The sequence below is a fragment of the Carcharodon carcharias genome, chromosome 6 (assembly GCF_017639515.1).
Source record: "Carcharodon carcharias isolate sCarCar2 chromosome 6, sCarCar2.pri, whole genome shotgun sequence".
Classification (NCBI taxonomy): Eukaryota; Metazoa; Chordata; class Chondrichthyes; order Lamniformes; family Lamnidae; genus Carcharodon; species Carcharodon carcharias.
In genome coordinates this window covers 189,414,299-189,438,541 of record NC_054472.1, presented here as the reverse complement: position 1 = coordinate 189,438,541, position 24,243 = coordinate 189,414,299, and the positions used below count along the sequence as shown (strand labels likewise).

The 24,243-nt window shown below is 43.0% G+C and overlaps 1 protein-coding gene across 1 annotated transcript in view; it reads left to right on the top strand.

The window, feature by feature from the left end:
* ttc39c (tetratricopeptide repeat domain 39C) overlaps positions 1-21,196 on the top strand; it is a 127,055-nt gene extending 105,859 nt beyond the window's left edge. The window contains exons 10-14 of the mRNA XM_041190568.1: positions 2,047-2,170; positions 6,039-6,136; positions 6,723-6,827; positions 18,140-18,178; positions 19,099-21,196. Coding sequence (XP_041046502.1) covers positions 2,047-2,170; positions 6,039-6,136; positions 6,723-6,827; positions 18,140-18,178; positions 19,099-19,188 — 456 coding nt within the window. The 3' untranslated portion in view covers positions 19,189-21,196. The remainder of the gene's footprint in view (positions 1-2,046; positions 2,171-6,038; positions 6,137-6,722; positions 6,828-18,139; positions 18,179-19,098) is intronic.
* Positions 21,197-24,243: the final 3,047 nt, after the last annotated feature.

Genomic DNA, 24,243 nt, shown 5'->3' with positions numbered 1-24,243 from the left:
TCCTAGCCTCTGACTTGCTTTTATAGCCACAGTATATGGCTAGTCCAGTTCAGTTTCTGGTTAATGGTAAACCATTGATAGTGGGGGATTCAGCAATGGTAATGCCATTGAATGTCAAGGGCCGATGGCTGGATTCTCTCTTGTTGGAAATGGTCATTGTCCTGCACTTGTATGGCGCGAATGTTACTTGCCACTTGTCAGCCCAAGCCTGGATATTGTCCAGGTCTTGCTGCATTTGGGCATGGACTGCTTCTGTATCTGAGGAGTTGTGAATGGTGCTGAACATTGTGCAAGCATCAGCGAACATCCCCACTTCTGACCTTCTGATGGAAGGAAGGTCATTGATGAAGCAGCTGAAGATGGTTGGGTCTAGGACACTACCCTGAGGAACCCGCCTTAAGGTATTCATCCAATTCGCCTTTTGAAAGCTATTATTAAATTTGCTTCAACCTCCCTTTCCAGCAGCGCATTACAGATAAAGTCAACTCAGTGTATTTTAAAAGAAGTTCTCATTCTATTCCCCCCTCCCCCCACCACCTCACCCTGACCCTTCTTGTAGCTTAAATCCTCTGGTTGCTGACTGCTCCCTCCCCTGCTGCCAATGGAAACAGTTTCCTTCCTTATATCAAACTATTCACTATTAAATAGCTTCACTATCTTGACCATATTATACAGATTTATACATCTATTATAGTTATTACTATATCAAACCTTTGTCTCATTGTAATTATTTCTTTGGCAAGTAAGGTGGTGCCACAGGACATGCTTGCCATTGGATGCAGTCTCCTCATAATGATGATGTGAAATTGTTTTGATGCTTGGAAAAGTGTAAATACTGCAGTGTGTGAATTTGGTGTTTAAAACTGATACTTTGAAATAAGTGACTTTGAATTAAAGTTAAGCTGTAAATTCATGTGTATTATCAGGATTACATTTTTGAGGAAGTATAAAACACTGCATTCATGCAAGGAAAACAAATGATGAATTCCCATATCATCCACATCAGATAAAGTCATAGCCTAGTTTGACTCTCACTTTTCAATAAAGAATACACTCTCTTTAAAATATATTCCTTTCAATCTTTTTGGCTGTTCACGCATTAAAACTAAATGAAAATGGTGCCTGTGCACAGAAATACTGATGTTTGAAAGTATTCTAGTGCCTATTTAAATAGAAAAATAATTGCTTATTGGATGTGTTGTTGTTCGCAGATACACTTAAGATTTTTACCCCGTGTAATAAGAAAGGCAGTTTTTATGTATATAAAGGCCGGATTTTCCCATTTGAGGTGTAAATCGCGCATTGGGCCATTTCCCTACATTGCGATTCTACCTACAAAGGGAGGTTTCCAGTCACTGTATTTTCCCCCTTTGAGTTGGGTTGCAGGCTAAGGTTGGGGCTGTGGCCTCCTGAAGCAGGCTGCAGGTGGGCATAAGCCAAGGCACAAGGCTAGTGGTGCAGCTCCATTTACTGGAACATCGACCCAGTTCTGTGAATGAGCCTGAGGCCTCACCCCACCTTCAGCCCCCTCACTTCCCCTCTCCCACCCTCTCCCTCTCCTAACTCTGCTCAATCCCTTCCCCCCCACCTCACCACACCCCTCATTCTCCACCACCCTCACCCCCCCCCACCTCTCGCCCCTCATCCTCAAAATAGCTGGCTACAGGAATGGGGACGGGTCTTCCATATGAGGGACCCACCTGCTTTCATTTCCACATGAGGCAAACCCTGCCTCGGGATGAGAAAATGTTTGTGGAGGACATGCGTGGTTCTACAAAAAACAATTTGAAATAAAAGCAATAAATGCTGAAAATGCTCAGCATCTTGCAGCACCTGTGGAGAGAAACAGAGTTAACATATGGGATGATGATTTTTTTGAGAGGTCAACCTGAAACATTAACTCTGTTTCTCTCTCCACAGAAGCTGCCAGACCTGTTGAGTATTTCTAGCATTTTCTGTTCTTATATGGATATGGTGCCTATTGTAAATATGGTGAAACTAAATTAACGTTTCTTTTTGATGTCGTGTTTGTTAATTTCTGTGCAGGCTGAAAGATTCCAGAAGGAGAAGCCCACCAAAGAATTATGTGTGCTCGCTGCCATTGAAGTGCTCTATTTGTGGAAAGCACTTACCAATTGTTCCCCTTCGAACCTACAACGAATGAATCAAGGTAGCTTACTACTTCACGTGGTTTACTTCATATTACATTGAGTGTTACAGCACTAAACAGTCCATTTGGGCCTAGTGGTCTATTCCAGTATTTATGGTCCACAAAACCTTTTCCCACCCTACTTCATAGCACCCTAACAGCATTACCTTCTGTTCTATTTCCTTCCTGTGTTATCTAGCTTCCCCTTAAATACATCTGTGCTATTAGCCACAGCCACTCCATGTGGTAGCAAGTTCCACATTCTCCCCACTCTGTACATAACTGAAGTTCCTCATACCTGGCACCATTCTAGTTAATCTCTTCCATGTCAGTTTTCCTGAATAAGTACCAATATTTTCCATTATCCAAAGTCTTTCATACAAAAGCATCTTGGCTATCATGACTTGTGGCTTGTTCCTCCCATTGTTGTAAGTGAATTGAAATTTTTCATGTTATAATTAACTCTGTTGTTCAAAGTTACCAGTTTAGCAGGTCTGGATATTAATGTATTTTTCACAGAGAATGAAATATTTTTATACGGTATGAAAATACCAGGGGCCATTGCTCACCCAGATAATGTGGTGTACAAATTGGTATGAAGGCTGACTAAATGGGTCACAGCTTCTTTGTTAAATCTCCAATAAATCATAATGAGATTGATTCTTCCCCATTACCAGAAAGGGAACAATAAAAATCCAGTTTTCAGAAGAATATAAGAAATAGAAGCAGGAGTAGACCATACCGCCTCTTAAAGCTGCTTTGCCATTCAGTATGATTATGGCTGAACTTCCATATCAACTCCACTTTCTCACCTTATCCCCATATCCCTTGATTCTGTTAGAGCCCAGAAATCTGTCAATCTCTGTCTTGAATATTCTCTATGACTGAGTATCCACAATTCTCTAGGGTAGAGAATTCTAAAGGTTCACAACTCTGAGTGAAGGGATCTCTCCTCACCGGTCCTCAATGAGTGACTCCTTATTCTAAAACTATGACTCCCCGCCAACCCACCCCCACCCTGACCAGTTCTGGACTTTCCAGCCAAGGAAAACTTCCTCAACATGTTATCCTGTAAAGCCCTCTAAGAGTTTTTTATGTCACCGTGAAATCAGCTCTAATTCTTCTGAACTCCAGACCATTTTATTCAATCTCTTCCTGTAGGACAGCCGCCTTGAAGGTAAGGAGATTCTTCCTTGGCTAAGGAGACCAAATCTGTACAGTGCTCCAGGTGGCGTCTCACCAAAGACCTACTAACTGCAGCAAAACCCCTTTACTCTTACAGTTAATTCCCTCAGAATAAAGACTGACATTCCATTTACCACCTTAATCGCTTACTGTACCTGCCAGTCATTCTGTATTTTGTGTACAAGGGCCCATTATTTTTTGCATTCCAACATTTACTGGCCTCTCATCTTTTTTTAAAAAAAGAGTCCCTTCGCTCAGAGTGCTGTGCATCTTTGGAACTCTCTACCCCAGAGGGTTGTGGATGCTTAATTAGTGAGTAGTCACTGGAATTATGACTGTTCTTTAGAGTCTTCCTAAATTTAATTTTCATAGCTTGTTTTATAACATTTTTAAAAATATTCGTTCATGGGATGTGGGCATTGCTGGCTTGGCCAGCATTTATTGCCCATCCCTAATTGCCTTGAGAAGGTGGTGGTAAGCTCCCTTCTTGAACTGCTGCAGCCCACGTCACACAGTCAAGTGACTATCCCTCATTACAAGTCAAATTAGGCAATTGAACCATGTAATGAGTTGGCCTCTGCCTGTCTGTGTGAGTGTGACAGGTAAGACCAGGAGATGGAACGTATATAGTTAGAGTACGTTTTCAAATAAGGACATTGACAGGGTTACCATTTGCAACAACACAGTATCAGTACAATAAAACTAACCAATCTCATGATGGTCTAAATCCAGATCACAATTCAATATATTTCTACAAAATGAATTGAGTGGTTTGTTGAGAGGACAAGTATTTAATCTGTTCCCAATAGTTTTTATCAAATATATTGAAATTAATACTTTTTCACAATCCATTAGGGAATCTGTAGTGTGTATGTGTGTGATGGAATTCCTACAGTTTAATAGTAAAAGCAAAGACCTGCGGATACTGGAAATCCAAAACAAAAACAGAAACAGAAATACCTAGAAAAACTCAGCAGGTCTGGCAGCATCGGCGGAGAAGAGCACAGTTGATGTTTCGAGTCCTCATGACCCTTCAACAGAACTAAGTAAAAATAGGAAAGGGGTGAAAAATAAGCTGGTTTAAAGTTTAACCCCCCCACCCCTTAAACCAGCTTATATTTCACCCCTTTCCTATTTTTACTTAGTTCTGTTGAAGGGTCATGAAGACTCGAAACATCAACTGTGCTCTTCTCCGCCGATGCTGCCAGACCTGCTGAGTTTTTCCAGGTATTTCTGCTCATACAGTTTAATTCTGTACACCACAGTAATATTTAATAAAGGAATGTTCTGTGAATGGTTTCACTTCATAGAATTTATTTGGAATTGAGTGACGCCTGAGACATACCATATATGTGTTTATAATATGTTCATTTACACAAAGCTGTAAATGAACACCTGTTTAAAAATGTGTTTTAGTTATATTACCCTGATTCCTTACTTGTTACAAATTTGAGCTTGTGCTCAATATTCCTCTGATGCTTTTTGTTCCCATAAGTAATCTTGAGTACCATTGTACTGTCTGATATTCAACTAAACAAGGATGATCCATCATAAAACTGGCACATTTGCACTTACTCCCACATTTGCAACTCCAATGTTTTTGAGAGTGGTCTAAGACATTTGTTGAGACAAGGAATTGTGAACTGCTTTATTGGATTCATTTTATTCAATCAGTGCAGCACAATTAATATTAATGCACAATAATGAACATGATGCCCTACATCCCTGCACCTTCCCTTAAAAACCTAACTCTTGGCAAGTGTTTCTATTCAACTCCTTATCTGAAGTGTGTATTGGCATCACTCTGCCAGTTAGAGGTGAGGCAGCACTGGTGGCAGGACTCGCAACAAACAATTTATTGACTCAACAAACAGAGCCTATTTAAAAATTGTCTCTACCAGTTATAGCAAACTCCACTCATGACCGAAACTGCAACAAAGTCTCCTGATTAAGCAGGATTATTAAACAGGATTATTTCTCCAGCAAAATGCACTGAGTGGAGGACATCAACAGAATTACCAGCCATTTAACAGCACTGTGGTCTGCAGACTTGATTGACAGGGGAATTACACACTCATCTCCATTCTGGCCAGGATTAGTGGTGTCACTATACGCAGCCTCCTTAGCTCCGTATTGACCCACCTGTTGAGAGGTCAGTATTAACAATACTCCACCACTGTGGGTATGAGGTGCTAGTGATTGCTTATTGATTGGCTACTGCATTTCTTTGTGGAAACAACTTCAGTGGCTGTAAAATATTAGCATTTAACTGCCTCTCATCTATGTGCTTGATGTAAATAGACTTGCTCTTGCATTTAAGTGCAACCCTCTGCCTAATCCTTTCTGTGGGTCAGGGAAGATTGGCATATTGATAATTCTAAATTCCTGATGCTCACCCTTATTGAATTAATGAAGCAATGAGATTATCAGGAAGAGAATATTTAATCTTTAACAACATCAGCCTGATACTGTATATTCAGTGTTTGTAATTTTATATTAGTATAATCTGAAATTGATCTGAAATTTTAATGCCGTAAATACACTTTGAACAAAGCTGTAGTTTTAAAAAATGGTACTTTTTCACAATATTTGCATCTTCCTATTTATTTTTTCCTATAATGATTGGTGATTCTAAGTCTGAATGCAGCATGGACAGTGAATCAGGTTTTACAGTAGACAATCTAATGTGTCCTCTTTTATTCAGCTTGTCAGGAAATGCATGAGCCATTAACAATTGGGTTAAAACACCTACTCCTTGGTGCAATACACAAATGTCTAGGAAATTCAGATGGTGCTATTCAGGTGTGTATGGTATAGTTTGTCTTGAACAATTCTCCTTCTTGTATAAAGAATAAAACATTTTCTGTGTATATAAGAGTTGACTGTGTTTATACTGAGCAGCAAAGCAAACAATAAAATTAAGTACAATATGAAGCTTCCGGCTACAGTATATCAACAATTCTGTATTGTAATAATGTATTGCTAACTAGACCTAAAATGCAGAAATACCTTTGCAGAAACCTGCAATTGCACAGACATATTTACAATTAGCTCAATTACTGCTCTACAATTTAATTAAATTGATACATTCATTCTGCCTGGTCTGATAAGTGTGCTTCATGATTCACTTGTAAGGAAAAATACATTTGAAAACCAGGAGCTTGATCAATTTACAACAAAAATGTTGTTAGGCAGTTATTACTTACCACAGTATTGGACGGCTCAGCACTTAAAGCCTTCTCCCTTCCCCCTTATGGGTGCATGGTGTTACCGATGTACACCTATAAATATATATTTATATTACATGTACACACACACACTACACCACATACACACACCCCCCAATACATGGTTTTCACACTGTAACTTGTATTTTTTCTTCTTGCAGTTCTTCCAACTAGCTATAAAAGATGAGTTGAGTCGTCAGAACAATGCATACATACAGCCGTATGCTTGTTATGAGCTTGGATGTCTGTTGTTAGAGAATCCAGAGGTATGGGAGCTGCTTTTTGTATATCCAACATTAGTCAAAACTGCAAATTATGAACCTAGCTAAATGTAGCAACTTAGATAAAAGCAAAAAACTGCGGATGCTGGAAATCCAAAACAAAAACAAAAATACTTGGAAAACCTCAGCAAGTCTGGCAGCATCTGTGGAGAGGAATACAGTTAACGTTTCGACTCCGCATGACTCTTCAACAGAACTAAGGAAAAATAGAAAAGGGGTGAAATATAAGCTGGCTTAAGGGGGGTGGTGGGACAAGAAGAGTGGATAGAGGGCCAGTGATAAGTGGAGATAACCAAAAGATGTCACAGACAAAAGGGCAAAGAGGTGTTGACGGTGGTGATATTATCTAAGGAATGTGCTAATTAAGGGTAGAAAGCAGGACGAGCAAAGTACAGATAGCCCTAGTGAGGGTGGAGTGGGGTGAAGGAAGTGAAAAAGGCTAAAAGGTAGAGATAAAACAATGGATGGAAATACATTTAAAAATAATGGAAGACTAACAGGGCATAAAAGGTATAGATTTAAAAATAATGGAAATAGGTGGGAAAAGAAAAAACTGTATAAATTATTGGAAAAACCAAAAAGGAAGGGGAAAATCGGAGGGGGTGGGGATAGAGGAGAGAGTTCATGATCTAAAATTGTTGAACTCAATATTCATTCCGGAAGGCTGTAAAGTGCCTAGTCGAAGATGAGGTGCTGTTCCTCCAGTTTGCGTTGAGCTTCACCGGAACAATGCAGCAAGCCAAGGACAGACACGTGGGCATGAGAGCAGGGTGGAGTGTTGAAATGGCAAGTGTCAGGGAGGTCTGGGTAATGCTTGTGGACAGACCGAAGGTGTTCTGCAAAGCGATCACCCAGTCTGGGTTTGGTCTCTCCAATGTAGAGGAAACCGAATGCAGTAGACTAAGTTGAGGAAAGTGCAAGTGAAATGCTGCTTCACTTGAAATGAGTGTTTGGGCCCTTGGACGGTGAGGAGAGGGGAAGTGAAGGGGCAGGTGTTGCATCTTCTGCAGTTGCATGGGAAGGTGCCGTGGGAGGGGGTTGAGGAGTAAGGGTGGAGGAGTGGACCAGCGTGTCACGGAGGGAACGATCCCTACGGAATGCCGCGGGGGGGGGTGGTGAAGGGAAGATGTGTTTGGTGATGGCATCATGCTGGAATTGGCGGAAATGGCGGAGGATGATCCTTTGAATGCGGAGGCTGGTGGGGTGATAAGTGAGGACAAGTGGGACCCTATCATGTTTCTGGGAGCGAGAAGAAGGTGTGAGGGCGGATGCGCAGGAGATGGGCCGGACAAGGTTGAGGGCCCTTTCAACCACCGTGGGTGGAAAACCTCAGTTAAGAAGGAGGACATGTCAGAGGAACTGTTTTGGAAAGTGACATCATCAGAACAGATGCGACGGAGGCGAAGGAACTGAGAGAATGGGATGGAGTCCTTACAGGAAGCGGGGTGTGCGGAGTTGTAGATGTGGGAGTTGGTAGGCTTGTAATGGATATTGGTGACAGTCTATCACCAGAGATTGAGACAGAGACGTCAAGGAAGGGAAGGGAAGTGTCAGAGATGGACCATGTGAAAATGATGGAGGGGTGGAAATTGGAAGCAAAATTAATAAATTTTTCCAGGTCCAGACGAGAGCATGAAGCAGCACTGAAGTAATCATCGATGCGGTCTGTCCACAAGCAAGAGTTGTGGAAAGGGGCCGGAGTAGGACTGGAACAAGGAATGTTCCACATACCCCATAAAGAGACAGGCATAGTTGGGGCCCATGTGGGTACCCATAGCCACAACCTTTATTTGGAGGAAGTGAGAGGAGTTTAAGGAGAAATTGTTCAGTGTGAGAGCAATTTCAGCCAGACGGAGGAGGGTAGTGGTGGATGGGGATTGTTCGGGCCTCTGTTCGAGGAAGAAGCAGAGAGCCTTCAGACCATCCTGGTGGGGGATGGAGGTGTAGAGGGATTGGACATCCATGGTGAAGAGGAGGCGGTTGGGGCCAGGGAACTGGAAATTGTTGATATATGATGTAGGGTGTCAGAGGAATCACGGATGTAGGTGGGAAGGGACTGGACAAGGGGAGAGAGAATGGAGTCAAGAAAGCAAGAAATGAGTTCCGTGATGGCAGGAACAGGCTGACACGATCGGTCTGCTGGGACAGTCCTGTTTGTGGATTTTGGGTAGGAGGTAGAAGCGGGCCGTCTGAGTTTGGGAGACTATCAGGTTGGAAGCTGTGGAAGGAAGATCCCCAGAGGAGATGAGGTCAGTAACAGTCCTGGAAGCAATGGCTTGATGTTCAGTGGTGGGATCATGGTCCAGGGAGAGGTGGGAGGAAGTGTCTGCGAGTTGACGCTCAGCTTCTGCGAGGTAGAGGTCAGTGTGCCAGACAACAACAACACCACCCTTGTCAGCGGGTTTGATGACAATGTCAGGGTTGAACCCGAGAGAACGGAGTGCAGCAAGTTCAGAGAGAGACAGGTTAGAATGGGTGAGAGGAACAGAGAAATTGAGACGACTAATGTCACGCCGACAGTTCAGCATTTTGTCCATTTTTGCTGATTTTTTTTTAAAGAATTGTACCACAAAGTAGTAACCACTTTTTCAATTGGGTGTATGTTTATGGATCTGAAAGTACTGCTCATATTGCCATGCAATGTTTTGAGACTCACATTAATTTTCATTTTTATTTTGCATTATCCCAGGATTCCTATGAATTTATTTGCACTTGTCTATCCCACTGTTCCTACTCATGATCAAAATTTCCAGAAAACTTTGTGATGCAGAAGAAATTATGCATTTTGAAAGATAAAAATTGTACACTGGAGATGGAGATAGGGTATAAATCAAGTATGATCTGATTGAATGGCACAACAAACTTGAAGGGCTGAATGGCTTCTTTCTGTTCCTATGCAATGTCCATAAATTATTGAATGTAAATGATAATCTTATAAATGCACCTTGATATATATTAATGACCTAGACAGGTGTTCAGAGCATGATTTCAAAATTTGCAGATGATATCGGGGATGCGATGGCATAGTGGTATTGTCGCTGGACTAGTAATCAATAGACCCAGGGTAATGCTTTGGGAATCGGGTTTGAATCCTACCACAACAGATGATGGAAATTGAGTTCAATAAAAACCTGGAATTAAAACCATTGGTGATTGTTGTAAAAACCCATCTGGTTCACTAATGTCCTTTAGGGAAGGAAACCTGTTGTCCTTACCTAGCCTGGCATGTGACTCAGACCAGACTCAGACTCCAGACCCACAGCAATGTTGACTCTTAAATGCCATCTGAAATGGCTTAGCAAACCACTCCGTTGTATCAAACCACTACAAAGTCACAAAAAAGGAATGAAACCAGACGGACCACCCGGCATCGACCTAGGCACTGGAAATGACAACAGCAATCTCAGCCCTGTCGACCCTGCAAAGTCCTCCTTACCAACATCTGGGCACGAGTGCCAAAATTGGGAGAGCTGTCTCACAGACAAGTCAAGCAACAGCCTGATACAGTCATCCTCACAGAATCATACCTTACAAATAGTGTCCCAGACTCCACCATTACCATCCCTGGGTATGTCCTGTCCCACCGGCAGGACAGACCCAGCAGAGGTGGCACACAGTGGTATACAGTTGGGAGGGAGTTGCCCTGGGAGTCCTCAACATGGACTCCAGGCCCCATGAGATCTCATGGCATCAGGTCAAACATGGGCAAGGAAACCTCCTGCTGATTACCATGTTCCGCCCTCCCTCAGCTGATGAGTCAGTGCTCCTCCATGTTGAACATCACTTGGAGGAAGCACTGAGGGTGGCAAAGGCGCAGAATGCACTCTGGGTGAGGGACTTCAATGTCCATCAGCAAGAGTGGCTCGGTAGCACCACTACTGACCGAACTGGTGGGGTCCTAAATGACGTAGCTGCTAGAATGGATCTGTGGGAGATGGTGAGGGGACCAACAAGAGGGAAAAACATACTTGACCTCATCCTCACCAAAGATGCATCTGTCCATGACAGTATCGCTAGGAGTGACCACTGCACAGCCATTGTGGAGACAAAGTCCTGCCTTCACATTTCGGATACCCTCCATAGTGTGGCACTATCACTGTGCTAATGGGATAGATTTTGAATGCATCCAGCAAGTCAAGACTGGGCATCCATGAGGTGCTGTGGGCCATTGGCAGCAGCAGAATTGTACTCGAACACAAACTGTAACCTCATGGCCCCAGCATATCCCCCACTCTACCATTACCATCAGGGGACCAACCCTGGTTCAATGAAGAGTGCAGGAGGGCATGCCAGGAGCAACACCAGGCATATCTAAAAATGGGGTGTCAACCTGGTGAAGCCATAACACAGGACTACTTGCGTGCCAAGCAGCATAAAGCAGCAACTGATAGACAGAGCTAAGCGGTCCCACAACCAATGGATCAGGTCTAAGCTCTGCAGTCCTGCCACATCCAGTCGTGAATGGTGGTAGACAATGAAACAACTCACTGGAGGAGGAGGCTCCACAAATATCCTCGCCCTTAATGATGGAGGAGCCCAGCACATCAGTGCAAAAGATAAGGCTGAAGCTTTTGCTATAGGCTTCAACTAGAAGTGCCGAGTGGATGATCCATCTCAGCCTCCTCCAGAGGTCCCCAGCATCACAAATGGCAGTCTTCAGCAAATTCAATTCACGCCACATGATATCAAGAAACAGCTGAAGGCACTGGAGACTGCAAAGGCTATGGGCCTTGACAATATTCCAGCAATACTACTGGAGACTTGTGCTCCAGAACTTGCCGCGCCCCTAACCAAGCTATTCCAGTACAGCTACAAGACTGGCATTTACCCGGCTATGTGGAAAATTGCCCAGGTATGTCCTGTACACAAAAAGCAGGACCAATCCAACCTGGCCAATTACCGCCCCATGAGTCCACTCTCCCTCATCAGTAAATTAATGGAAGGGATCATAACAGTGCTATCAAGCGGCACTTGCTTAGCAATAACCTGTTCACTGATGCTCAGCTTGGGTTCTGCCAGGGCCACTCAGCTCCTGACCTCATTACAGCCTTGGTTCAAATATGGACAAAAGAGCTAACTCCCGAGGTGAGGTGAGTGAGACTGCCCTTGACATCAAGGCCGCATTTGACCAAGTGTGGCATCAAGGAGCCCTTGCAAAACTGGAGTCAATGGGAATTGGAGGGGAAACTCTCTACTGGTTGGAGTCATACCTAGCACAAAGGAAGATGGTTGTGGTTGTTGAAGGTCAGTCATCTCAGCTCCAGGACGTCACTGCAGGAGTTTCTCGGGGTAGTGTCCTCGGCCCAAGCTGAGAGGTTGTTTCCCCTTGTGGCTGAGTCTAGGACCAGAGAGCATAATCTCAGAGTAAAGGGTCGCCCATTTAAGACAGAGATGAGGAGAAATTTCTTCTCTGAGGGTAGTGAATCTGTGGAATTCTTTACCTCAGAGGGCTGTAGAGGCTGGGTCGTCAAGTATTTTCAAGGCTGAGATAGACAGATTTTTAATCAGTGAGGGAATTGATGGTTAAGGGGAAAAGGCAGGAAAGTGGAATTGAGGATTATCAGATCAGCCATGATCCCATTGAATGGTGGTGCAGATTCAGTGGGCTGAATGGCCTTCTTCTGCTCCTACGTTGCATGGTCTTAATTAAGATGAGGAAGAAAAAGTGTGCAGATGACAGGTGTCAGGTAGAAAATTCAATTGAGAACCAACTGAGTACAGACGTTTCAGAGGATGGGTGAAGAAGCAAATAAGAGAAGTACAGAGGGATTATGAGAAAAAACTGGCAGCCAACTTAAATATAGGCACATTAATAGTAAAAGGATGCTAAAAGGTAGAATAGGGTTGATTAGGGACCAAAAAGGGCATTTACATGCAGGCAGGGGAATGGCTCGGATGTTAAATGAATACTTTGCATCTGTCTTTACCAAGGAGGTAGATGCTACCCAGGCCATGTGACAGAGGAGAAAACTGAGGAAACTCTGTTTTAGAGGCGTAACTAGTGGATGCCACAAGGATCAGTCCTAGGGCTTCAATTATTTATTATCTATGTTCATGACTTGGTGGAAGGGGCGGGGGTAGAGCATAAGGTATCCAAATTTTCTGACAATACAAAAATTGATAGGAGGGTATGTTGTGATGAGGACATAGAGTCTGCAAGAGGATATAGACAGAGCTCATGCACTTTGGTAGGAAGAATCAAAAGGCAGACTATTATTTAAATGGAGAGAGACTCTAAAGAAAAGCTCAGCACAGAGGGACCTGGGTGTTCTTGTGCATGAAACAAAAAAAGTAAGCATGCAGGCGCAGCAAGTAATTAAGAAGGCAAATGGAATTTTGGCCTGTATTGCTAGCGGGCTGGAGTTTAAAAATAGGGAAGTCTTGTTACAACTGTACAGGATATTGGTGAGGATGCACCTGGAGTACTGTCTACAGTTTTGGTCCCCATATTTATGAAAGGATATACTAGCAGCTCAAAAGAGATTCACTAGGCTGATTGCTGGGATGAAGAGGAGGAGGATTATCATGAACGGTTAAACAGGTGGTCTTTATTCATTAGAGTATAGAAGAATGAGGGGTGATCTTATTGAAACGTACAAGATTCTGAGGGGGCTTGACAGGGTAGATGTTCAGAAGATGTTTCCAATAGTGGGGGAATCTCGAACTAGGGGACATAGTTACGGAATAAGGGAACACTCATTTAAAACTGAGATGCAAAGGAATTTCTTCTCTCGGAGGGTAGTGAATGCCTGGAATTCTCTACCTCGGAGAGTTGCGGAGTCTAGATCATGAAAAATATTTAAAGAGGTGGATAGATTTTGAAATATTGGGGGGTTGAGGTCTATGAGGAGCTGGCACAAAAGAGGAGTTGAGGCCTGGGGTAGATCAGCCATGATCTTATTGAATGGCAGGGCAAGCTTGAGGGGCTGAATGCCCAACTCCTCCTATTTCTTACGTCCTTATGTCATTAGAAGGGTTCAAAATTGACGGGGGGAGTTAATGGATAAACTGTCAGTACTTAAAGTTGACAAGGCGCTGGGACTGGATGAGATGCATCCAAGGATATTTAAGGAAGTGAGAGTAGAAATTGCAGGGACCCTGGCCATTATCTTTGTTTCACTAGACTTGGGAGGTGCTAGAGGACTGGAGAATTGCAAACATTACACCCTTGTTCAAAAAAGGTTGTAAGGATAAACCCAGTAATTGCAGATCAGTCAGTTTAACTTTGGTGGTAGAGAAGCTTCTAGAAACAATTATTTGAGATGGAATTAATAGTCACTTGGAAAAATGTGGGTTGATTAGGAAGAGCCAGCATAGATTTCTTAAGGCAAAATCTTGTTTAACTAACTTGCTGGAGTTTTTTGAAGAGGTAACAGCGAGGATTGATGAGGGTAGTGCTGTTGATGTAGTACACATGGACTTCCAAAAGACTTTCGATACAGTGCCATACAACTGAGAAAAGTTATAGCTCATGGAATAAAAAGGACAGTAGCAATGTGGATGCAAAATTGGCTGAGTAATAGGAAACAGAGAGAAATGGTCAATGGATAGTTCTTGGTCTGGAGGAAGACTTGTAGTGGAGCTCCCCAGGGGTCGGTATTGGGACCCTCGCTGTTCCTGATATTTATTAATGATCTAGTGTGCATGGGACAATTTCAAAGTTTGTGGATGTTACAAAACTTGGAATCTTTGTAAACTGTGAGTAGGACAGTGTACTTCAAGAGGTCATAGATAAGTTGGTGGAGTGGGCAGAAAGGTGGCAGATAAAGTTCAATGCAGAGAAGTGTGAGGTGATTAATTTTGGTAGGAAGAACAAGGAGAGAGAATATAAAATAACTGGTGCGACTCTAATGAGTGTGCAGGAACAGAGGAACCTGGCTGTACATGTGCTTAAGTCATTAAAGGTGGCAGGACAGGTGGAGTGAGTAGTCGGTAAAGCATACGGTTTCCTAGGTTTTATTAAAGGGGCATAGAGTACAAGAGCAGGGAGTTTATGCTGAACTTGTATAGGGTGCTGGTTAGTCCTCAGCTGGAGGATTGTGTACAATTCTGGGCACCACACTATAGGAAAGATGTGAAGGCATTGGAGAGAGTGCAGAAGAGGTTTACAAGAATAGAGAGATGAGACAAGTGTGTTATCAAGGAGCCCTAGCAAAACTGGAATCATCGGGAATTAGGGGAAAACTCTCTGCTAGTTCAAGTCATGCCTAACACAGAATCATACAATTGTTAGTGCAGAAGGAGGCCATTTAGCCCATTGTGTCTGCACCGGCTCTCCGAATGGCATGAGTCATAATGCTCATTCTCCTGCCTTTTCCACATAACCCTGAACATTGGATGATTATTTAAATAGAAACAATGGCCTTTTGAATGCCTCAATTGAATCTGCTTCCACCACACTTCCAGGCAGTGTATTCCAGACCCAAACGACTCACTCTGTCAGGGTATGAGAAACTTCACTGATGTAGGTAGACTGGAGAGGTTGAGACTGTTCTCCTAGGAGCAGAGAAGGCTCGGAGGAGATTTTGATGAAAGTGTTGAAAATCCTGAAGGAGTTGGACAGAGTAGATAGGGAGAAACTGTTCCTGTGCATAAAAGGATCAAGAACGAGAGGGCACAGATTTAAAGTGGTTTGTAAAAGAAGCAAAGGCGATGTGAGAAAAATCTTTTTGACAGAGTGAGTTGTTTGGGTCTGGAATGCACTGCCTGGAAGTGTGGTGAAAGCAGATTCAATTGAGGCATTCAAAAGGCCATTGTTTCTATTTAAATAATCATCCAATGTTCAGGGTTATGTGGAAAAGGCAGGAGAATGAGCATTATGACTCACGCCATTCGGAGAGCCGGTGCAGACACAATGGGCTAAATGGCCTCCTTCTGCACTAACAATTGTATGATTCTGTGCTAGGCATGACTTGAGCCAGCGGAGAGTTTTCCCCTGATTCCCATTGATTCCAGTTTTGCTAGGGCTCCTTGATGCCACACTTGGTCAAATGCTGCCTTGATGTCAAAGGTAGGCACTCTCACCTCACCTCGTGAGTTCAGCTCTTTTGTCCATATTTGAACCAAGGCTGTAATGAGGTCAGGAGCTGAGTGGCCCTGGCGGAACCCAAACTGAGCATCAGTGAACAGGTTATTGCTAAGCAGGTGCCGCTTGATAGCACTGTTATGATCCCTTCCATTACTTTACTGATGATCGAGAGTAGACTGATGGGGCGGTATTTGGCCGGGTTGGATTTGTCCTGCTTTTTGTGTACAGGACATACCTGGGCAATTTTCCACATAGCCAGGTAGGTGCTGGTGTTGTAGCTGTACTGGAACAGCTTGGCTAGGGGTGAGGCAAGTTCTGGAGCACAAGTCTTAAATACTATTGCCGGAATATCATCAGCGTCCATAGCCTTTGCAGTATCCGGTGCCTACAGCCGCTCCTTGATCTTAGGTGCAGTGAATCGAATTGGCTGAAGACTGGCATCTGTGATCCTGGGAACCTCAGGAGGAGGCCGAATGGATCATCCACTCGACACTTCTGGCTGAAGATTGTTCCAAACGCTGCAGCCTTATCTTTTGCACTGATGTGCTGGGCTTCCCCATCATTGAGGTTGGGGGTATTTGTGGAGCCTCTGCCTCCTCTTCCAGTGAGTTGTTTCATTGTCCACCGCCATTCATGACTGGATGTGGCAGGACTGCAGAGTTCAGATCTGATCCGTTGGTTGTGGAATTACTTAGCTCTATTCATCACTTGAATGCCAAACAAGCATTAGCAGCAAGTACTCCTGTGTTATATCTTCATCAGGTTGACACATCATTTTTAGGTATGCCTGGTGCTGCTCCTGGCATATCCTCCTGCACTCTTCATCAAGGCAGGGCTGACCCCCTGGCATGGTGGTAATGATAGGTTGGGGAATATATCGGGCCATGAGGTTACAGACTGTAGTTGTGTATAATTCTGCTGCTGATGGCCCAGAACGCCTCATGCCTAGTCTTGAATTGCTAGATCTGTTTGAAATCTATTCCATTTAACATGTGCCACGCAACACAATGGAGGCCATCCTCAATGTGAAGATAGGACTTTGTCTCCACAAGCACTGTCCCGGCGGTCATTCCTACCGATACTCTCGTGGATAGATGCGTCTGTGGCAGGCAGGTTGGTAAGGATGAGGTCAAGTCTGTTGTGCCCCTTTTGTTGGTTCCCTCACCACCTGCCGCAGACCCAGTTTAGCAGCTGTGTTCTTTAGGACTCGGCCAGCTCAGTAGTGGTGTTACTGAACCACTCTTGGTGATGGACATTGAAGTCCCTCACCCGGAGCACATTCTGCACCCTTACCACCCTCAGTGCATCCTTCAAGTGGTGTTCAACATGGAGGAACACCGATTCATCAGCTGAGGGGGGAATGGTACGTGGTAATCAGCAGGAGGTTTCCTTGCCCAGCTTTGACCTGATGGCATGAGACTTCATGAGGTCCAATGTCAATGTTGAGGACTCCTAGGGCAACTCCCTCCCAACTGTATACCACTGTGCCGCCACCTCTGCTGGGCCTGTCCTGCTGGTTGGACAGGACATACCCAGGGATGGTGATGGTCATGTCTGGGAGGCATAAGCCCCCTGACGTTAGTAAGGAGGACTTTGCAGGATCGACAGGGCTGTTTGCCATTGTTATTTCTGGTGCCTAGATCTTTGCCGGGTGATTCATGTGGTTTCATTCCTTTTTCACTTGTTTTTAGCAATTTGATACAACTGAGTGGCTTGCTTGGCCATTTCAGAGGGCATTTAACAGTCATCATTAGACTTTTAATTCCATATATTTTATTGAATTCAAATTCCACCATTTGCCGTGGTGGGATTCGAACCCGGGTACCCAGGACAGTACCCTGAGTCTCGATTACTAGTCTAGGCACAATACCACTAAGGCATCGCCTTCTCAAGCGAAAGTCAAGACCTAGAGGGCCCAGATTCAAAATAATTTGAAAAAGGAGTAAAAGTGATGTGAGGAAAAAATTTTTCACCCAGAGGGTAGTTGGAGTCTGGAAGGAACTTCTTGAGACAATGGCGGAAGCAGGTTCAGTCGAGGCATTTAAAGGGGAATTGAATTGATATCTGATAAGGGAGAGTGTGCAAAGTTACATGGATAAGGCAGGGGAGTGGGACTAGGGAGAATGCTCTTTTAGAGAGCCAGTGCAGATTTAATGAGCCAAGTGGCCTTCTGCTGTGTGAAGATTCTGTGAATTATAATGATGTAGCACTCCAACATTATTTGGCTAAAGGATATATTGATACATTTTTTGCTTTTTTTTAACGATAGACTTTGGACAAAGGCAGAACTTTACTGTACCAAGCCAAGGTAAGTTGGATAACTCATGTGCAATAAGAACAGACTTTGCAGTTGTGATGATATTTTTGACTTTGGTGTAACCCTTGCATGTCAGTACTGTAAACAAATAGCCTCCATTGCAAAATGTATTACTTGTTGACTAAACATCTGTCATTGTTAAGCACACTTGATACACTCCAACATAGATGGGTATGTTTTAAAAATTCTTTCACAGGATGTGGGAATTGATGGCCAGGCAAAACATTTATTGCCCAGTCCTAATTGCCCTCGAGAAGGTGGTGGTGAACTGTCTTCTTGACCCGCTGCAGTCCATGTGGTGTAGGTACACCCACAGTGCTGTTAGGGAGGGAGTTCCAGGATTTTGACCCAGACACATTGAAGGAACAGTAATCTCGTTCCAAGTCAGGACTGTGTGTGGCTTGGAGGGGAACTTGCAGGTGGTATTCTCATGCGTCTGCTGCCCTTCTTCTAGGTGGTAGAGGTTGATGGTTTGAAAGGTGCTGTTGGTCCCTGCTCCAAATTCTGTGTTCTCATCATGATGGACCTAGATGCTTCTGGCATCCAAATTGGGGATTCAACTGGTTTTCACTGGCGCTGGAGTATTTAACTCACCCACTAGACAGTTTCAGAATGATATTTGAGATGCCAATTTTTAACTGTATTTTTCAAAAAGTCCTAACAATTTTAAAATTTGCGCAGTCAACACTTTTTTTGTAGAGGGATGCAAATTTTTTTTGAGTATTCAATGGTATATTTTCAATTGTTTCACTTTCTACTGATGGATATGATCTGGGTGGGTAAAAATACTTTATATTGAATTTAGTCCCATTATTATCCGTATTATAATTGAGTATAAACCATCTTTTGTTGGTGATTCAGAAGAAGGCATTTTTTCCTTGCTAATTAATTCTCATTTTCTTCCTCTGCAGGAAGAGTTTGCTGGTTATGATTTTGAAAACCGTCTACACGTGCGTATTCATACTGCATTAGCATCCTTGAAAGAAGTTGTTCCGCAGTGATCTTTGCCAAACAGGAATCTTCTTCAGTGCACACATGCAATTGAACTTAAATCAGTTCCTGCACTTTATGCTGTAAGTACACAGCAAAGGAAATAGAGTGGTTGGTCTGAGCTCACGAAGGCTGCATTAAACCTAAGCATGTAGAATATCTTCGGATGTGTAGGGGCAGTTTCACTGATAAATGAAAGATGCATTGAAGCTGTTGCTTCTTTATTATAGGTAGTTAAACAGGAAGTGGCTTAGGGTTCCAAGGATTATCAAGTGACCTTGCTTATTTCCCCACTTTGACTGAAGCTCAATTCAGAGCTAACTCGAATATCAGTGCAGCTTAAAGCACAGAGCCTGTTCACGTCATTGGGGAAGATTCTAAATGTGCTTTGGTTGAGGTAGTAGAAGATCAGGAAGGAAAAAGTGTTCACTGCTTTTGCCTGTTAATAGCCATATTTTTGTTGCACTTGTATTTTTAATTTGCCTAGCTTTAACACCACCATTATTTTAAGATGTGTAAAATATTGTTAGCACTTTTTAAATTCCCTTTTGTATCAGACCCCACAGAACACCAGCAGCAAAGGACTTGAGTTCATTTCTGCTCAGGGTCGTTTGTTAATTATGAATGAAAGATGCAGTATCTACAAGGTCTTTTTTTTGAAAAGCTTGTTTAGTCCTGTGATGCCACTACACAAAGATGTTCTTTGAGATCTTCTGGTATACTTGTAAAAAAAAAAAATCCAAATACCTCAGTTGTAGATCAGATGTAAAAAAAACCAAGAAAAATTGTGAAATTCATACATTTTTAAAGGATATCTCTGGGAAACAGGATAATGGACAAATGAAATTGCCTTGTAGCATCTCAGTGTCTAATTATCTATTTTGTCATTTGTTTTGCCATATTATGACATGTTTGTATCTACTGTTAATAGCATCTTAACAGGGTAAACAAGATTTTATTCTGTTAGATTATGCCTCTGCCAAGTTATTTTTGCATCATTATCTGAGAGGTGGAAGCCATTAACTAAGAACATATCACTTGGATGCGGATGTCACTTATCACATTTCGTTTTAAAAATATATTTTTTTATAAATCCCTATCGAAATCTGAGGCATGATCTAATGGGAATAAAATCAAAAAGAATACATCATTCCTGAATTAAATATGCTTTGTATGGATTGGCAATGAATGTTTATTGCGCCAGTTTTTGCTGTTTCCTGAAGCCTGCTGCTTTGATTCTATAGGCGCTGGTTGCCGTCTGGTACCTTGTCCAACTGGCCAGTTGACTTGGCGCAGATTTGGGTTCTTTCTGTGTGACTAAGCAACTCCTTGGAGATGCTCACCTGAACTGTCGCTGGTTATGTTAGGTTTTTATTTATTTCAGAATTTTCAAGTTGTTGCTCAGCAAAAGGGTTTTATTTGTAATTTGGAATCTTGTCGCCCTGTGTTTTCAAACTTGCGATCCTAGGATTTAAGTCCCCTTATTTACACAGTATAATTCCATTATGTGGTCACTTTTGTTTTATTTTAACAGTAGAATTAAATAACTGAGCTGTTTGACATCGAGTAATGTGATAAAGTAATGTAACGTGAATCTTCCAATTTGCTCACACTGGAGAATGTTATCAACATTCTTGCTCTTGTACACACATTGCTCAGGGGAAGGGAAAATTTTTTAAAAATTTACAAAAATGTTAATGAACTGATGTTGTAAATTACCCAAGAAATTGATGTGTTTCTGTTCGTGGTAACTGTATTTCATAAATGGAGGAAGAATTAGTTCATCTTGCATTGACGAGTGACTTGATTACAGAAGGAACAAGTACTTGTAAATGTTCTGCCTGCCCATCACTCACTGTTACTGTGATGCTCTTTGAGATTAGGATCGAGAACTGGATCTGTTCATTGTGTACGAGTGGAAATGTTGACTAACTGGATGGTGATGAAAACTGTCATTGTATTTTTGACTGTATGTAGACTGCTATAACTCTGCTGTATTAAAAAAAGACATGTCCAGTTCTTTCGTGGTTCAAAATATTTGATCATATTTGGGGAAGAAATCAGTATGTTAAATTGTTACTTCTAAGCACAGTGCTATTGTAACCTGTTATGACCGATGCAGTTGGTAAAGCGGAGTTATTTAAAAAATCCCAGAGGGAAACTTAAACAATTGTCATAACCAATAATTTAAGTTATGTTTGAAATGTGACTCTATACTCAGGAATCAGACCTCGTTCTCAAGGTTTTACATTAAACTAATTGAAATATTTTATTAATTTACCACAGGTTAAAATATATACACATAGCTACAAATTACTACTATCATAACTTTTAACAAATTCCCAAACTGATCTCCATTCAGGCAACAGCAACCCATTGACTTAACCAAACACTAGACAAAGCATTTTCACCTTACAAATTCAGAATGAGGTTCTTTTCACTGTGGAGCCAGTTGGAGGCTTACAGCTGCCTTTTGATCCTAGATTGTCTCTGTCCTCACACCCGAAAACTACTGAAGTTATACCTACCACCACTGATTGAATTCAAATTCTCATTGTCTCACCAGCCTCTTTGAACTTTATCTTTTAACACTGAAACCCCTCTCATAGTACCAATTTTATTAGTAATATAAACATATTGCTTGGTAGCTGCTAGAAAAGCGTCAAGCTTTCACCCCACTTCTTGAATGTTCTATTCAAAAAATGCAAATGCAGCTATCTCTCTCTTTACATCTCAAACTACCCAGGCTAGCTGGCTTTAATCCAATTAAAACACACCAACAAACTAAGCCTCTATTTTAAAAGAAAAATATTTCCCAAAATATTATATACATTAATAGCTTCATGACATAACCTCAAAAGTTCCATTGGACAAGATTCTACATTACCGTATATACATCACACTCTGTATTACCTTGGTTTTAGCTTCATATCATACTCAAAATTTTGTTTTGTTTCTAAACCTAAACAATCATACAACTTGGGTCCAAGTGTAATGCTGAAATACTGGCAGATAACTAATGTAATCCCTATATTTAACAATGGGGACTGAACTATTCAGGCAACTATAGACCAGTCAGTTTAACGTAGGTGATAGTAGGGATTCCATTATTTTTCTCAAGGAGAGAATAAAAAAAACATATAGAAAAGGGAAAATCTTACTTGGCCAACCTTAATTGAATGTTTTGAAGAAATAAAAGAGTGGGTATTGGTAATGAAGATGTAATTTAATTGAATTTTCAAAAGGCCTTTTATAAGGATCCCCACTATAGACTAATGAATAAGATTGTAGACTCAGGTGACAAGTGCCAGAATGGATTGTGAGCTGGTCTCACTGTACAGTGGGCAGGAATGGTGGGGGTGGGGGGGCGGTGGGGTGGAGGGGGTGGAAATTTTGGGGATATTTATTGGGACTTGATACCTGAAACCTTTTGATCCAAAGGTGAGTGTTACTAATTAAAAAAAAAAGAAAGACTTGCATTTATATAACATCTGTTGTGACCACCGGATGTCTGAAAGGGCTTTACACCCAATGAAGTTTTAAAAAAAAATAAAATAAAAGGGAAGTGCTGGAAAAACTCAGCGTCTGGCAGTATCAGTGGTGACAGAAACACAGTCAATTTCGAAGGTCTTTTCCATGTTGGATGATGGAGCAGAGGTGGGGGGGGGGGGGGGAGGGGTGCAAGCAGCTTCTCACTGAGGTGGGGAAGTGTAAAGGTTGGAATCCCAGACACAGTCAGTGACATTTTGACGTGCGCAGCCTGGGGAAATTCCCTCCTTTTTTTTTTGACACTGAGCGCACGTGCTTTGGCGGGAAACGTCCATTTTGACCAGCATCTCATCACGTGGGAGGGTGGTGGGGCGCTGAAGGGGCGGGGCCTGAGGTAACTGACGTGATCACACGTCGTTGTTGCGCCACCGGGCCGGGGCCTGAGGTCGGGTGGCAGGTGAGCTGGCGGTGACGTGAACAATCTCCTTGTGTGTTTTGAGGCGGCCACGCGCAGGGCCGGCCGTTTGGTTTCAAAACGCGTTAAGCGTCCGCGAGAGACGGAAAGCCGGTGGGTACACAGCGAGAGGAAGGAGAGCGAATCAGCAGGAGGATCGACAGGGATTCTCCACATCCAGCAACCAAACTTCATCCACACACACGCACACCCTCAAGGTGTTTACTGCACTGATTGGTGAGTGCAGTTCCTGGATGGACCTGGGGATCACATTGCAATGATTTGGGATCTGGTGATCACATTGCAGTGATTTGGGATCTGGTGATCACATTGCAGTGATTTGGGATCTGGGGATCACATTGCAGTGATTTGGGATCTGGGGATCACATTGCAATGATTTGGGATCTGGGGATCACATTGCAGTGAGTTGGGATCTGGAGGTCCTGTTGCAGTGTTTTGGGATCTGGGGGTCCTGTTGCAGTGGGTTGGGATCTGGGGATCACATTGCAGTGAGTTGGGATCTGGAGGTCCTGTTGCAGTGTTTTGGGATCTGGGGGTCCTGTTGCAGTGGGTTGGGATCTGGGGATCACAATGCAGTGAGTTGGGATCTGGGGGTCACAATGCAGTGGGTTGGGATCTGGGGATCACATTGCAGTGAGTTGGGATCTGAGGGTCACAATGCAGTGGGTTGGGATCTGAGGGTCACATTGCAGTGATTTGGGATCTGGTGATCACAATGCATTGAATTGGGATCTGGGGATCACTAGTGATTTGGGATCTGGGGATCACATTGCAGTGAGTTGGGATCTGTGGATCACATTGCAGTGATTTGGGATCTGGAGGTCCTGTTGCACTGAGTTGGGATCTGGGGGTCCTGTTGCAGTGGGTTGGGATCTGGGGATCACAATGCAGTGAGTTGGGATCTGGGGGTCACAATGCAGTGGGTTGGGATCTGGGGATCACATTGCAGTCGGTTGGGATCTGGGGGTCCTGTTGCAGTCAGTTGGGATCTGGGGATCACAATGCAGTGGGTTGGGATCTGGGGGTCATATTGCAGTGGGTTGGGATCTGAGGGTCACAATGCAGTGAGTTGGGATCTGGGGTCACAATGCAGTGGGTTGGG